The 16,423-nt window shown below is 50.9% G+C and overlaps 1 protein-coding gene across 4 annotated transcripts in view; it reads right to left on the bottom strand.

Moving 5' to 3' along the window:
* Positions 1–16,423, bottom strand: part of TENM4 (teneurin transmembrane protein 4) — a 390,997-nt gene that overhangs the window by 145,263 nt on the left and 229,311 nt on the right. For all 4 annotated transcript variants that reach the window (XM_062198278.1, XM_062198277.1, XM_062198276.1 and 1 more), the window contains one exon: positions 806–907. In XM_062198278.1, the coding sequence (XP_062054262.1) occupies positions 806–907 (102 nt within the window). The remainder of the gene's footprint in view (positions 1–805; positions 908–16,423) is intronic.

Raw genomic sequence — 16,423 nt, forward strand, 5'->3', positions numbered from 1 at the left:
GGTGGAGGCTTGCTGCCTTTCACTTTCTCAAGGGGCCTGGCCCTGATGGTGGTACCACTCTGTAGCTGACTATTAACTGTATATCCACTTCCCAGACCACACCGAGACTTCTGGGCGTGGGGAGCAGGTGTCTCACTCAGTGCTGTACTCCAGGGTCCAGCACAGAACGGGCCTGAAGCTAATGTTGAATGAGTGGGGAGGCGGAAAGACCTACAGCAGGGTTCCCCAAGGAGAGTGCTGAATTGTCAGGACTACAGAGCTGCCTTGGCGTATGCGGACCTCATTCTTCCGGGGCAGCCCTGTGGGGCAAAAGCACAGGGCAGGTCCCAGGCAGCCTTTTAGACTAACTCGGTAGTGGTTATCACCAGCACTGTCCATGCCAAGTGTCACCCAGTGTGTGGGCTCTGAGTGGACCACATGCCTTCCCCGGAGGCCTTGGCCAGCACTCTGCCTGCGCTGTCAGAGGCGGTAAGGGGACAGCTCCCCAGGCCCCCAGCCCCTGCTTATCCACAGGCCAGACAGAAATCCCCCCAGCATGGAGATGAACTTCAAAGTTGCTTGGCAAGGGCTAGTGACTCCTCTAAGGGGAAGTCCATTTAGCCTGCCTGGGCCACGCAGACGAAACTCCCTGTGGCTGCCCCGGGCACACGGGGGTACCAGGCTGACATGGCCAGGGCTCTGCCCGCAAACTGCCTTCCGGGGGTTCTGAAGAAGGTGCCTAGAGTCGCGCCCCTGCTCTGGAAGCAAAACCCGAGCTGCCGCTCTGAGAATCCAGGGGAGCAGATGCCCCACGTGCAGGCCTCACCTCTGCCGCAGTCCGGGCCCAGAAAACCCAGGAAGCAGTGGCACGTGCCGGAGATGCAGTCGCCGTTGCCATAGCAGTTGCTGGGACAGCTCTCCACGGACTCTGTGGGAAAAGAGGACGGCGTGAGAACAGCCATGGAGCCGGTGCTGGCCAGGCCCCATGCGTCTGGCTTCTGAGGCCTGGTCACCAGGAGCAATGGACAGAGTTAAAAGCCCGCTGTTTTCACTCTCACTGACATACAGCTCAGGGCACATGGCGAGCTGTGTCTGGAAAATGTCTGCCCGGACCGCGTCTTTATAAATCAAATTTGTGTCCACAAATGCATTAGGAGTTCTTCAGCTCAGAAACACTGGGCGAAGCGGTTTAACCTGTTACCAGCGCTTATTATCGTGGGGGGTAGGCTCCTGGGCGACGCCTTGTTCTGCTTCTCTGTGCCTTACATTTTTATTGTGATGAACTGAGAGTCTGTTGATTTTTTGTCTTTTTTTTTTTCTCATCAAGCTACTGGGCACTGGCAAATGTGTCTCCCACCTCTGACTCTTTGCTGGTCTGTTCGGGCCTCACCATCTCTCAAGGGGGCTTCTCAAAACCCAGCTTTCCTTTCTACCCTCCCCTTCCCCACTGGGCTCATTCACCAGCCAACAGCCTGAGTGATCTGTTGCCAATAAACCTGGTACTGTCACCCTCCTGCCTACAACCCCTCAGGGGCTCCCGGTTTGCCGAGCTGACTACCTCCAAGGCACTGTCCCTGCACCCCCAGAATCTGCCATCACCCGCTCTCTGTGGGGATGTTCCTTGATCTAATCCCCTAACATCTCAGCATTCCACACTGTGTCAAGGAATACAGAACCAATTTCCAAAAGCTTTTAATCAAAAATTAGGCAATGTTCAGGGCTCTAGCTAGCAAACCTCTTTTTATCTAGAAACTGTGCTTATTTGGAACAGCTCATTTCTCAACAATGCTGGGTATGGAATAAAGAAGGAGCTATATACCGAATGCCTTCTTCCTGCTATTTATCACCACAAATTTATCTTTTTGCTGGCACCAAATCTGACAATCACGTATTGTTACCCCTATGTTACTAAAGAAGAAAATGAAGAGGAGGAAGCAGCTAACAGAGATGAAGTGACTTGCTCAGGGCCACAGGTGCTGGATCACGGAGGCAGGATTTGAACCCCGGCCTTTGGACTCCAGCCCAGGTTCTAGGCTATCTGGATCTGAGGCCAGAGGAATGAGCAAAGCAGAGCTGTGGGACAATGAGGGCAGCAAAGGGCGCAGCTGCGGGTGGATAATTCTAGAACTTTCGGAACTTGATGGGATCTAAGAAACCTGATCCGTCCCAGTGTTCTCACTCAACGGAGAAGAAAACTGTGACCCAGAGTGAGGGCCGTGACTTGTCAGAATTGAAAACAGAGGAAAAAGTTAAGCAAGCGGAGCTGTGGAATAAACCTGTCTTCAGAGCTCATGACTGAATCAGGAAGCCAAGAGTAAGGGCTCCGTTAGATCAGATGTTAGCCTGTCAGACGCAAGCCTTACCTGGAGGGAGTTTGCAGCCTGCACAGGCAGCAGCCTGGGGCCGAGTACAAGCTCTGTGACCTTGAGCAGCTTCCTTTCCCTCTCTGGGTCTCACCTGCCTCGCATGTGAAATGAAGGGGACGGTGGGGGTGATTCCCCCGAGCTGCTTCCTGTTCTACAATTCTATGTCCATGATTAATGAAGAGATCATCTTGGAGACAGGTGTTCAGACAAGAACACTGAGGCTCAATGCAGCAGAGCCCTGCAGGGCAGCACGAGAGCAGCTGGGACGGGGCCACAGCAGCAGTGGGAAGGCTTCCTGAAGGAGGTAGGCTTGGTGATTTGTAGCATGGTGCACTTCCAAGACAGGCCTTTTCCTTGAGGTCTTCCAGATCAACTTGGACTCTATTTTAAAGGTTTGGGGGGAAATGGCCCAAATGTGTGGATCCCTTTGTAGGTGGGAAATTCCACTCACTGGCTGTTGTTTGTCTGCTCACACGAGCAGGGTTTTACACTAGCGTGGAGTTAAGGATAAGAGGCTCTAATCCAACATGTGGCTTCATTCCAGGGTAAAATGGCTGGGGTTTCAGGGGAGTAAGGCTCACAGGTGTGGCCCAAGCATCTCTGTCCTCTACTGGCTTGGCCTGAAGCATCCCTGTTTTGGAACAGGCCATTTTAGGAAGTTTCATTTGGAATATTCTTTTTAAAAAATGAGAAGTTTGAGTCAAGCTTAAGGCAGTATTGGTTTTACAGGGAGCTACTGGCTACCTATACAACTGCAGGGAACGTGCCACCTGCAGGGTCATGGAAGGAGGACCAGACAGAGGCAGAAGGCCCGGCTCCCAGGCCAGCTCTGCCACCGAACGGCTGTGACACCTCTGCCCCGTGACCTCCACCTTGCTTTCTGTACCTGCTTCCTCATTACGGCACTTGCTTCTGCCATGCAGACCCACTTGGTAACTCCTCTTCCTGCTTTCAAACCCAGCTGAAGCGCCACCTCCTCTGAGAAGCCTTCCCACTTCCCAGATTACTGCTGGGATCTTGTCCCCCTCATCCCTACTGAAGTAGCCCATAGTCAAGGTTTCTGCCTTGAGGACAGAAACTGAGCTTGTTCATTTACGTCCGTGCCCTGGTTCCAAACCACAGAAGGATCTCAACAAATGTTTGCTGTGATCATTGAAAGAATCAGATTATCTCAGTGCCTCGCCAGCCCATGCCTGGTTCACAAATCTATGGTTCAGTCCTTCTCAAACCCTAAAATGTTACTACAGTTACTGGCTGCGCTCACCACAGTTAACAGGACCGACTGTAGATAGCCAGATAAGTGCTGCAGACTTTCAGATTCTACTGTATGAGGTGTGCAAGATACACACCTGTTTATCATCTGCCCAAAGGGAAAAGGTGAGCAAAGGACATGTTCTGTGACTGAGCATCGTGTTCCTTGCTACACCTGGCAGAATGGAAGCCTGTTTGCTACAGAACTTTGCCCCCGGCTGTTGGGGCAGAGGAGGCACAAGTTCTGGGAGATGTGAAATAATTTTTAAGACGGTGGCTCAGAAAGGGGAATGAGACATTTGGAGACTATTCTGCTTTAGATGAAATGTTTGTGTGTATAGTTTTTCTTCCACTCAGAGGGATTTCAACAACTTGGGGTCCACTGGGGACTCCACACATAACGAATCTGCTGATCAGCTCTCTGTGCTCGGCCCCACTGCAGAAGGGACGCTGTTTGTGGGCTTGGGCAAAGTGTGAACTCCACTGCAGGAAGATGCTGTGTGTTCCCAGTTCGGGCCTGGGGAGTGGCTCCGCTCCGTTCACACAGCAGCTGCTTCCACTTAGCGGACAGTGCGCCTTTAGAGCCGCGTGGGTCTGCCTGGAAGACTCCGCTGCCTATGAAGCACTGCTTTTCATAATGAGGTGTATGGTATGCTGGAAGTCGAGGGCTCCCCCAGCGGCCAGCTTTTGTTTTCCTCTCCCAGCAGTGGGATCTGGTGGGACATTGGATGTTTGGGAACTTGTTTTTCTGCCATCCGTATTGGAAGGCAGAGTTGAAATGGTGCCTTAGCTCATTCTCTGGACATGCGGGGGGAGTGGGCGTGTTCTCTGGATGTTAAACACAAGACTGTTCAAAATACAAAGGGGCATCTGCAAAGGAAGAGAAGTCAGCAGTGCCCCTGCCCTGGGGAGTCATGGGAGTCAGGAAGCCATGGAGACCTTGGGGGGAAGCCCTGGCAGTGCTTCTGGTCCGTTGTCACACACAAGTCATCAGCATCACTGTGTCAACGTGAAAGGTGATCCCAGCTGATGCCCAAGTCCTGTGGAGTCCAGGGTTGAGGCCTGGGAAGGGCTGCTGCCTTCCTCTTTCTTGTTGAAACCCCAAAGCCTCATTTTGTAGGAAACAAGAGGCTGGCACAGAGGCTCCCATCTGAAGGAGGACTCTGCCAGGCAGCCTCCTCTCTCACTGGGGCAGTGACACCAGCAAAGCACAGGTGGCTTTTCTCTTCTCTCAGCTCTCTGCGGAATGGCCCCTCTTGCCTCTTGCCCTGGTCTGAGCAGGCAAACCTCTACAGTGACGGGAGCTTGATATCAGACCCCAACAGCAAAGACAGAAGGCAGCAGCAGTGGGAGCAAGGTGGGGGCCTGCTCACACCACCCTCAGTCCCTCCGTCCCGCTCACCTCCCACTCATCCCTCTGTCCCAGAACCTCCTTTATGTCCTGTGTGCCTGAGATGTGTCCAAGTTTACAGAAGCCTGCATTTACCACCTCTACCTCCTTCTTCTGCTTCCCTGGTCTCTCCTTTAAATTATTAAAGTGCATGTCAGGAACTCTCTGGAGCACCAGGTTGAAGAAGCAAGGTCCATCCACTGCCTAACAGAGATCAACCCCCTGGACTTCCTCCTGACTGCCCTGTAGGAGGATGGGGGTGGATGCTATGGGAAAGAAGGAGCAGGACCCAAGGACAGCCCACCGGGTGGCTGGATGTGTCACCTGGACATCAGTGATATCCCCTTTGTTCCTGAAACAGAAGGACTGGGTTTGTTAATGGCAATCAAAAGAAGAAATGGAGGGGCCGGCGCTGTGGCATAGCACATAAAGCCCCCGCCTGCAGTGCCAGAATCCCGTGTGGGCACCAGTCTGAGTCTTGGCTGCACCACTTCCAATCCAGCTCTCTGCTATGGCCTAGGAAAGCAGTAGAAGGTGGCTCAAGTCCTTGGGCCCCTGCACTCATATGGGAGACCTGAAAGAAGCTCCTGGCTTTGGACTGGTGCAACTCCAGCCATTATGGCCAATTGGGGAGTGAACCAGAGGATGGAAGACCTCTCTCTCTCCCTCTCTGCCTCTCCCTCTCTCTGTGTGTAACCCTTACTTTCAAACAAAATAAATAAATCTTACAAAAGAAGAAGAAGAAATGGAAACCAACTGGACAGCACAGCTGGGTTTTAAGTTAACAGCAACTCAAGGTTGAGGCAAGAGTCTGTCAAAGACCTTCTAATTTTCTCAAATGGGGCTGTGGAAGGCATAATTATATATTGTTTTAATCCTTATACTAATTATGAGAAACAGGCACCTTTGCCACCATTTTATAGTCTCAGAGACTAAGAGCTGAAGTCACTTTCTCAAGGTCACATGGCTGATGAGGGTGAATCTGCAAGGTCAACTTTGAGCCGCTGTCAAAGTTTGTGCTAAATGCCCTGGAAAAAAAGAATGGTCTCTGGAGCCAGACTGTCTCCCGTGGGTTGTGCGTCTTTGGATAAGGCATGTCTCCACAACACTTTTATCATCTGTGAAATGGGTTACCCACAGCTGCTACCCCAGAGAGTTATTTTGAAGAACAAATAGGATGATGCTGTGCAAGGAAAGAGGCTGACACTGAACCTGGCTGATTTGTTCTTGTGGTTTTCAGGAAGCCTCACACAAGCCTTCCTCCATGAGCCAAAACCACACTCTGGCTCTGTCTAATGAATCCAAGCAAGGGAATGTGGGTTCCTGGAGGCACACACACTCCCTTACACATACAAAACACATACGAACTCCCCACTGTAGCAACAGGAACGCAAACAAGCAATGCTCTTGAATGCCAAGAGGGCACCCTATCTGGGTCAATTTTCTCTTGGGGGAAAGCACTGTCAAAGCAAATTAAACCTGTTGTCTCCCTGCAGTCCAAACACAGGCAGACTCATGCCAACATCTGAAAGAACTTTTCTCCCTGTGTGCTCTAGATTGGCACTGGGCAGGTGCCAGGTGCTGGGAAGCTGTTCCGTGGCCTGTGAGGTGGCAGTCCCCGCAGGCACCCTGGCTTTCTTTCCAGATGATGGAATTCAAAGGCCATCAGTCTGAAACCGTCCAGGTCAACGCAATGACAAAAATTTGACAAAGCTCCTGACAGCCTGGGCTTGAAGCCAGTTCGACACTGGCATTTGAACTGGGAGGTCTGTTTTCAATCAGATCCAGAAGTCTACCAACCACTATTAAGAGCAGCACTGAGGAGGGGGCTAGGGAAAAGATTGTTCCCTTGATTATGTTCAGTTTTGGTACTTGATTAAGCAGTTCTTTGGGGAAAAGCCGAATTCCATCAATAAGACTGTGAGCCCCTTGGAGACAGGCAATCCGTCTGGTTCTCCGAAGAGTTTGGTGAGTGCGAAGCACAAATCAAGTACTTAATAGTCCTTGTATTGATAAACGAAGTAGGAATACAAGAGGGAACAGAGGAAGAAGATCAGAGAAGCAGGCATGGTACAACCCTACCAAGAGAACATTTTGATGGCCAAGAAAGCTATTGTTCGCTTGTCCTTTATTTTCAGATGGACAATGCCTACCATGAAAAGAGTGATGGGAAGCTCCACTCTGCATGCCACTCACCTTTAAACCAGATGTGGAGTTCAGCTGCTCACACGTGCGTGCTAATTTGAGAGACTGATAAGACCAAGTAGAGGACATTCATTGAAGAACCAGAAAGAGAAGAAAACTTGAAAATACATTTCAAAGAAAGACTTCTTGGAGGAAATGGGAATTTAATTTACTAAGGGTATATGATCTCTGCTTTATTTTTTTTAAGATTTATTTGAAAGGCAGAGTAAGAGAAGGAGAGAGAGAGAGAGAGAGAGAGAGAGAGAGAATATGAATGAATGAATGAATAAATCTTCCACCTGCTGGTTCATTCCCCAAATGGCTGCAATGGTGCAATGGCAGGAGCTGGACCAGGCCAAAGGTGGGAGCCAGGAACTTCATCTGGATTTCCCATTAGTGTGGCAGGGACCCAGGTACTTGGGCCATCTTCTGCTGCTTTCCTAGGCACACTAGCAGGGAGCTGGAGCTGGATTGGAAGCAGAGCAGCTGGGACATGAGCCAGTGTTCATTTGGATGCTGGTATCACAGGCAGTGGCTTAAGCTGCTGCACCACAACACTGGCCCTGATCTCTGTTTTAATATATCTATTATGTGAATTAAGGATTAGACTTTGCTTTGTGTCCCCAATAGGTTGACATGGGTGCAGTGAATAAGGTCCACAGCGCTTAGGAAATACACTTGGTTCAAAAGAAGGGAAAAACTTCCTGAGAGTCAAAGCAGAACACTACTAAACCTCAGGATGGCTGGCCATGTGTGATTCCTCTCTCAATCTCCAGCAAAACAGCATGCTCCCTCAGTCAAAGCAGGTGTTGATGAGCGTGTGTTAGCCGACTATGAACAGACAAGGTGATCTACAAGTCCTGCATTTTGGCCACTGAATGTACTCAAGGTACATTAGCAACCAGTGGGGATGCTGCAGGAGGGACGAAAGACAAGTGCATGGCCTCTTCTGAGCTTGGATTCTTAGGATTCTGAGTCATGGTGCAAAGCACTGTGCATGGACAATGCCAAGAAGTCAGGGTTCCAGCCCTAGGGCTGCCATCAAAGTGTTAGGAGATGCTGGCCAAGTCCCAACATTTCTCAGGACATTTCTTTCCATCAACAAAAACATTTGTGAAATTTGTTCAGCAAATTCAGCATCTACTCTGGCTCAGAAAATGTTCTGCGAAGTGGGTGGTTTACGTGATCCATCAGCTCTAATATCCTGTGGTCTCATGAATCCAGCCAGATTCTCAGCACTTAGAATACTACACGAATAGATGAAAGAGCTGAGGAAATCGTCAGCACGTTGATGGCTCCGCCCGGGGGTGGAAACAAGTGGGCTCACATCACTTAATCCTCCACCCTGGAGAGGTAGGTCGCCAGGGTGGCGACCCCAGGGCAGGCATCGTGGCTGCTCTGGCTAGGAGCTGCTGGCCCAGGATCTACTGCCCTTCCCAGACAACGTGGCGCACACGCAGCCTCCTGCCTTGCTCGGTGAGCGGGAGCAGCGACTGGCACACACCAAGAGGGATGAGACTGACAAGCGAATAAGGGCCTACAAAGGAGAGGCGAGCGCTCCAGTGTTCTGTGCTCGGAGATGCCCCGCCTCTTCTCAAGGCTCTGCCCAGTTCCACAGCATGACTCCGCCCCCTCACTGCCTTCAGCTGACTGGAGCAGGAAGAGCACCTGACCCAAGGAGCGTTCATTCATTGGATGAACAGTGCTCTGGGCATGGCCTGGTGAGCAGAGGTTCTGAGCCAATCAGAATCTGTCTAGTATTTGTGCTAAAAGCTATCCAAGAACATGGCAATCAGTGGGAGTGGGAGCTAAAGGACATGAAGGAAGGAGAAGGGCTGGTGAGGGCATCACTGGCCAGGAGGAGCCCTGAGCAGGCCTGAGTGAGGGGAGGAGGCCGGTGTCAGTGGACAATGGTGCGTGGGTCCGAAGCTCAGGAAGAGGCAGGGAGGCAAGGAGCAAGAGGCCAAGGTGGCCCGAGAGAGAACACATGGAGACGGAAGCTGCCCGAGACTTTGCAGTGCCAATTTCAATCTTACTGGAAAGACTTCACTGTCACAGCACCTTTTCCTCGGGGGGTGGGGGTGGGGGGCGGCTTGAGCGTGGTTTTGCTCTGTGCAACTGGAAGGGAGGTAGCTCACCCATCCACCCGGTGCTTTGCAAGCCTTGATGCTAACGGGGGAGTAATGATTTTAAAGATGACCGCACGGTTTTCGTTGATCCTTGCACACAAAGGCTCCCGTTCCTTTACACAGGACACAGTACTTGTACGTGGGAAGAGCGGTTATTCGTTATTACTCATCTGTACAGGAGAACACAAGGCACAGAGGACTTGCCCAGGTTTGGACAGCTAATAAATGACAGGGTTGACATAGAACACACACTGATCCCACTCTCTTTGCCTCTAATCTTGAGTCAGTTAGAGAGTCAGGACTACACAGAGGAGGCTGCCAGGGCCAGTAAGTTCCAATTAGTAACAATTTTGGTTTAGTTAACTGAAATTCTGGCGCTAAACATGCCTACCAGCCTTCAAACACCAAAATGTAGCTCTAGTTAGCTCACAACTGTATCACAGCTGGGCAGTGATATTCACTCATCTACGCACTGAACGTGTATCCATCCAGGTAAGTCTCTGCTGGCTCCACTGTGCTGACCCTGTCACAGGACCCAGAGCACGGGCCTCGGTCTCAGGGAGCAGTTGGAAAGGCTTTGGGCTTTGAGTCGGGCAGAGCTGGGGTCTCAACTCCAACTCTTATTTCTGAGGGCGAGACGTAGAAAGAGTCATTATATGCAAACCTCATGTATCATCAGTGAAATGAGAAAATCACTTGCCACCATATTCTCATGTATGTCCTTGGCACCTAAAAAGTGCTCAGCAAATACAATTTACTCCTGTATAATCTCAGTGATTGTATGTTGCCCGCCCAACATTTGGTTAAACCCTGGGTTGCCCCTAGAATCTCTGATTTCATAGGTCAGGGGTAGGGTCCCAGTTGGTGCTAATACCTACTTGGTTGGAAGCACTGGTCTGGTGGAAAGTCTGAGACTTTACTGGGAGTCTGTAAAAATAAGCCAGAGGGGGCAGACAGACCTCAGCTATGCAAGAACACAAAGGAACCTGTGGACCGGTGCCAAAGAGGAGGGCTTGGTCCTCCAGGAGCTAGTATTTGAATAGCTTTTAAAGAATAGGCAGCCTTTTGAAATGCAAAGCAGTTCTGGGCGAGATTGGGGTCGAGTAAGAGCCAGATCCAGAATAATCATTTTTGCTGCTCCCACGCAGTGACCTGCTAATCATCATTCCAACTTCATGTCAAGTCTGTCTTTGGGACAAATTACTTAAGAAATCAGGTTTTTAAAAGCTCAACCCAGCTGCTGGCTAGAGAGTTCCATCTAATGAGCATCACTTTGTGTTGAATTATCCTGCGCTGACAGACAATGCAGGCTTGGAAAGGGGGGAGGGTGTGGAGCTAATTATCCTCCAATCATTTATCTAGGCTTGTCACCGAGCTCGTTACTGCTTACAAACCACACAGAAAACCAAGTTGCCTCTCCTGCCTTTTCAATCAGCACAGTCAAGTCTAAAAATGCACGTGGATACAGATGACTTAGGAACCCACAGGCTCAAAAAACCCAACTGTTGACCTGGACTTCACTGGGAACATGGGAATGTCCAGGCCGAGTCCCCTCTGGCCGGGCCCACTGCACCTGCTTTCCCTGTGGACACACATCTCCAGCCTCATCCCCTTCTGTGGTCCTGCACCTGCTGGCCTGCTGCTATCCTGGACTTCAGTCTAAGGTCACGGTGCTGTAGCCTCTGGAGCACACGTGATAACCAGGAGTCCTGTGGACACTTCTGAAGACCCAGTGTGGCAACAATGGCCTCTGGCTCAGGGAAGGCTCGGACCCGCGGCCCTCTCTGCCGCTCCCTGTGCTGACGCCACCTGCCTGGTCCCGAGGCATCTGAACGCACCACCCGGGCCTCGAGCAGTATTCTCCAGATGTCACTGGCGGGTTTACCCTTTGTGCTGTTGCCACATTCATGAGCCATCTGCTGTATTCACTTAGTAGCATTTATTTATTTCCTTCAGTGTATTTCAATCAGAAATCCAGTAACACTCTGAAATAATGAAGTTGATATGCCTGCTTATATTTTCCCAATTCACTCAAGCAAACCCATGCTGTTTGAAATAGAGTCTGGCTATGTATAATCTAAAACCATCTTGAGGAGCACACTTCAGGAAACACGAGGGAGGAGAAAGTCACATTTCTGACCCAGGAGGCTGAGGCGCCCACTTCCCTTCCCAAATGACCTCCCTTGGCACCAAGGTCTTCCTCACGTCCTCTCCGTGCCACTTGCCAAGTCACACCCCCCTCCCCCACCTGCACCTGTATGCTCTTTTCAGCCTCCTGCCTGACCCGGTGCTGCTAAGTCTACCTGAGAGTCTCCACTTCCCCCTTACCCACGTGGCCAAGTCCTCTCCTCCTTCAAGACTCAATTTAAATACAACTAGGAATCTTCCCAGCTCCTTCCCAGAAGGACCCGACTGTCTCCTGAATCTAATGGCACTGCCCATCCATCTTCCCTTATCACCACTGCTTTCTACGTTGCAGTCCAGTCATGCACAAGTATTTCCGTTCCCTTCAAGGCAACTGCCAATTCCTTGAGAGGAACGGATTCACTCCCAACTCTCCCTCTTAGCCCTGCCCTCCCAGTGACCGGCACACCGCTTTGTCTCAAGGAGCTGCTCGGCTAACACTAATATTAAATGGCAAAGGGCAATTCACGGTTGATGCCACGTCCTTGGGTGTGCTCAGCCTGGCTTTCTAAGACCTGGACTGGTTACTTCCTGGCTGATTTTTTTTTCAAATTTCACTTTTCAAAAAAAGTTTATTTGGGGACCAGCACTGTGGCATAGAAGGTTAAGCCTCTGACTGTAGTGCCAGCATCCCTTATGGGCACCAGGTCATATCCTGGCTGCTTTGTTAATATATCTGGAAAATCGGTGGAGAACGGCCCAAGTGCTTGGGCCCCTGCACCCATGTCAGAGACCTAGAAGAAGCTCCTAGAAGGGCTCCTGGCTTTGGCCTGGCCCAGCCCCGGCCATTGTGGCCATTTGGAGAGTAAACCAGTAGATGGAAAATCAATCAATATCTCTCTCTCTCTGCCTCTGTCTCTGTCTCTCCTTCTCTCTCTGTATCTCTGCCTTTCAAACAGATAAATAAATCTTTTTTAAAAAAGTATTTATTTGAAAGGCAGAGTAACACATGTGTGCACACATATGCACACACACACATAAGCACAGAGATATCCTCCATTTTTTTGGTTTACCCCACAAATGCCCACAACAGCAGGAGTCGGGCCAGACCAAAGCCAGGAGTCGGGAACTCCACCAGGGTCTCCTGTGTGAGTGGCATGGACCCAAGTACTCAAACCATCAACTGCTGCCTCTCAGGATGCACACCAGCAGGAAGCTCAGAAGCAGAGGTGGCACTTGACCCCAAGAACCGTTTAACCCTCTGTGCCACAATGCTTGCCCCTCTAACTTAATTTTTATAATTTTTTTTCCAGACTACTGTCACTTCTTTTCCTCTGGGCCTGCGACATTCAGCTGGACACCATATTGGGCTCCCTGCTCCCCAAACAGCATTAGCCAAGTTTTGTGGGGGGGAACAAGCAGTAATACAACTGTGCAGGCCCCCAATTCTCTTCTCCAGCAAGAGCTGCAGAGATGGTTCTGTGAATTATGTACTTGAATTACTTCTATCAGGACATAACACAATAAATTGATTAGCAAGATGGATAAATTCACAGGCTCCAGTGGATTTTTCTTTAGAACAATTATAATGCTTGTTGGTCAGTGGCACAATGATTTGAGCAATATTTCTTTCTTATTTATCTACTAGGTAACACTCGACATAATAACTTGGGTCTATATCCTTGGGCCAGAGGCCAAGTTGGACTTCTGTTTGACACCAAATTCTATTAGAGATCATGATAATGTAATTAGATGTTCAAGTTAAATATTTTATAGCTGCTCTAGCCACCTAGGCAGACCCTTCCCGTGGCCTCCAGACAGAAACTGCCCAGGGGCAGGCAGAGCCAGAACTACATATCTTGCAAGGAACTGAAAAATAGATGCTGCTGTGAATAGTTTCTAGAACCTTCCAGCCCTTCTGACTCCCTCGGTTGTAATACAAATGTTAGCTCCTGCCTGTGACTGGCCTACAGGGGGCAGGCTCCCCATTCCCTTGGCCAGTGAAAGGCTGGCCTATTCCTGTGCCAGGGCTGCCTGCTGTCTACCCAGTGAGAGGTTTGGGAGGGGTCTGTCTCTCCTGCATGCACCCATCTGCGTGCCTGGATGAAGAGAGCCCCAGGGGGCCCTCAGGCACTGCACTGCAGCCCCCATGGCTGGCCAGCCTTCCTTGAGGATGCCGGGTTCTCCTCTCGGTCTCCTGGGCTGGTGGGCGAGTGCTGACCCGGGCGTGGTCCGGTGTGGCCCTGCCTCCCCGTGCCTGGTCTCTGATCCACCCTTTAGTCCCTCAGGGCTGGCTCCTGCCTCTGGCATGGTTTGACTTTCCGTGACTGGAACTCCCTGACCCACAGCTGAGCACGGATATGCCATCCCACAGGCCTGGTTTTGAGCACCTTTGAGCGAATCATTGAGCATCTCTGAACTCTGGTTGTCTCACCTATCTCCCAGAGAGCTGGGAGGGTTACATGAAGGAGTGTGTGGGAAGTGCTCAGTAGGGCTTACAGTAAGTATCTCACCAGTGGTAGGGAAAAGGAACCGAACAGCAAAACCATTTGAACACGCCAAGTCAGAGGCAGCATGGTGTACAAAGTGAGTGCGGGCTTTAGCATGAGGCCCTGGGGCTCATCCACTCTGCTCCCTCCTGTAGGATGTGGAGCAAGCAAGGTTAGACCACTGTGCCTCAGTTTCCTTGTCTGTAAAACAGGAGCAATATGTAGTGGGTATTGAAGTATTAGTAGCTGACGGACTGTGACCAGGAGCCTGTGGCTCCTTCTTGGGGTGGGGGGATTAGTTTTCCATGACTGTTCCCCAGCTTACCTTAGCTCACTCTTCCACAGGGACTCCTACAGCTTGCAGGTGCGTGTGCTTTATGGCAACAGGAAAAAGAGAGGCTCTGGCTCCAGTCTGGGAGAGCGGTAATTAATGCTCCAACACCGCCTGCACGCAGCACTGGCTTCTCTCGTTAACACACAATTGAGTGCATGGGAGATTCTGTTTCTTCCACCTGAGGACACACTACCATACACTGGCATGTGTGCTGCATCCATGCAGGGAGACCCTGGGGCTGCTGAACTCTCTCTTCCACTCATCTCATCCCGCCAAGGCATGGACAAACATTTCATAGACATTACTCCTTTTTATGAAAGATGTGTTTTAGGGACCTGGCCCGCTCCGAGAAACCACTTGGGACGTTTCCAAGGAATTTCCTTCACACTGGCCAGTGCTTGGCTCCTGTCCTCTGTTACGGCTCATCCTGCACACCGCAGGGGTGCCTGTGATCAGGGAGGCTGCTCTGATGGCTGGGCCTGATTCATTGTTCCTGCCAGGCTGTGCGCCCCACTGCCTGAGGCACTGGGGACACACAGGAGAAGTTGCTGTAAAACTAAGGGCAGTGCAGGGAGCTGGTGCTAGGCTTGCTGGGTCTGGAGGCTTCTCAGGGATGTGAGAGAAGGCAGGAAAAGCAGATCAGCACCCTGCCAGGGAACACACACCCCCCTGCCGCGGCCCTGATCCTGGCCCTGCACCTGCAGAGACAGTATCTGTCCGCGTTATTGGCCACAAAGACTTCCTGTCTCTCTGTTTTCCATTCCTGGCGGCTGGCCAGCACTCTGGGGGACGCAGGTGCACATCCCCTGCACAGCAGTCCAGCCGAGGTGGCTGCTGCTCAGGTCAGTGGATAGTTTACCAGGCTCCAACTTTCTGAGGTGTATGGAGAGCAGCTTTAATTAGCGATGGCTGACTGTAACCCCTCTTTCCTCTCAGCCCCCCTCCCCAGGGGGAGGAACCCTAATCTTCACACTCACCAGCTGTGACATCCTTTGCAAGTCAAAGGAGAGCTGGCATATTTGGCTTCTCACTGCTCCCATCTTTGACTTCTAGAGTGGGTCCAAGTTTTGCATAACCAAGTAACAAATGCAGGTATTAAATAAAGCGGTAATAATAGCCATTGGGAGCACCTTCGGTCGGGTCCTATGTGCTAGGCACTGTAATACTCACACCAATGTCAAATATTCATTATCTCACTTAACTTTCCCCCTAGCATTAAGAGTTGCTTATCATGCTCCTGTTTGTTTGCACAGATGTGAAATGGTTTGCCACAAAAGGCAGAGCCAAAGACCGTTAGGTCTCCCAAGCAAGTAGTTACTAAAAGCCTACTACATGCCAGGTGATTGGATTGCCTCCTTCTCCGGCCTCCCGGACACACCACGCAAGGTTCAGGACAGCTCAGGTGAAACCACACCACAGTCTCTTATCTCCAAGTCTGTTTCCTCCACTGCGATCCTCAGATAGGGCCCAGAAGGCCAGGGTGGGCAGCAGGCCAGGGCTTTAGCCTGCTGAGCCACAGGGCTGGCCCAGCCCAAGAGCATCACTTTTAAAGGCAGAATTGCAGGGCTAGAATGTAGGTGAGGCAGCGCAGTTTAGCCTGGGAAGGGAAGTCAGCACAAGGAAGCACAAGGAAGGACAAAGAAAACTTCCCACATTCTGAGCTGCCGGTCCACAGGGGCTTTAGTTTAGGCAATTCAAAATGCCCAAGGCTGTAACGATTCTTCTTTGTGAACAGCTTTTTGAGACCAACAAAGACCAAGCTGGCTGGAACCACAGGTCTGGTAGGTCTGGCTGGGCACGAGGCTCTGACTACTCCATCTAAAACTTCTTCAGAGGCCAGCGCTGTGGCACAGTGGGTAAAGCCACTGCCTTCAGTGCCAGCATCCCACGTGGGCATTGGTTTGAGTCCCAGCTGCCCCATTTCTGATCCAGCTCCCTGCTAATGGCTGGGAATGCAGTGGAAGATGGCCGAAGTGTTTGGGCCCCTGTCACCCACATGGGAGACCTGGATGAATCTCCTGGCTTTAGCCTGGCCCAGCTCTGGCCACTGCAGTCACCTGGTGAGTGAATCAGCATAGAAGGTCTCCCTCTCACTGTAACTCTTTGAAATAAATAAATAAATATTTAAAAAGAACCCTAAGCCAGTCAACGTGCCTCTGCTTTGGAACTCAGACTGA

This window comes from Lepus europaeus, chromosome 7 (assembly GCF_033115175.1).
Source record: "Lepus europaeus isolate LE1 chromosome 7, mLepTim1.pri, whole genome shotgun sequence".
Taxonomy (NCBI): domain Eukaryota; kingdom Metazoa; phylum Chordata; class Mammalia; order Lagomorpha; family Leporidae; genus Lepus; species Lepus europaeus.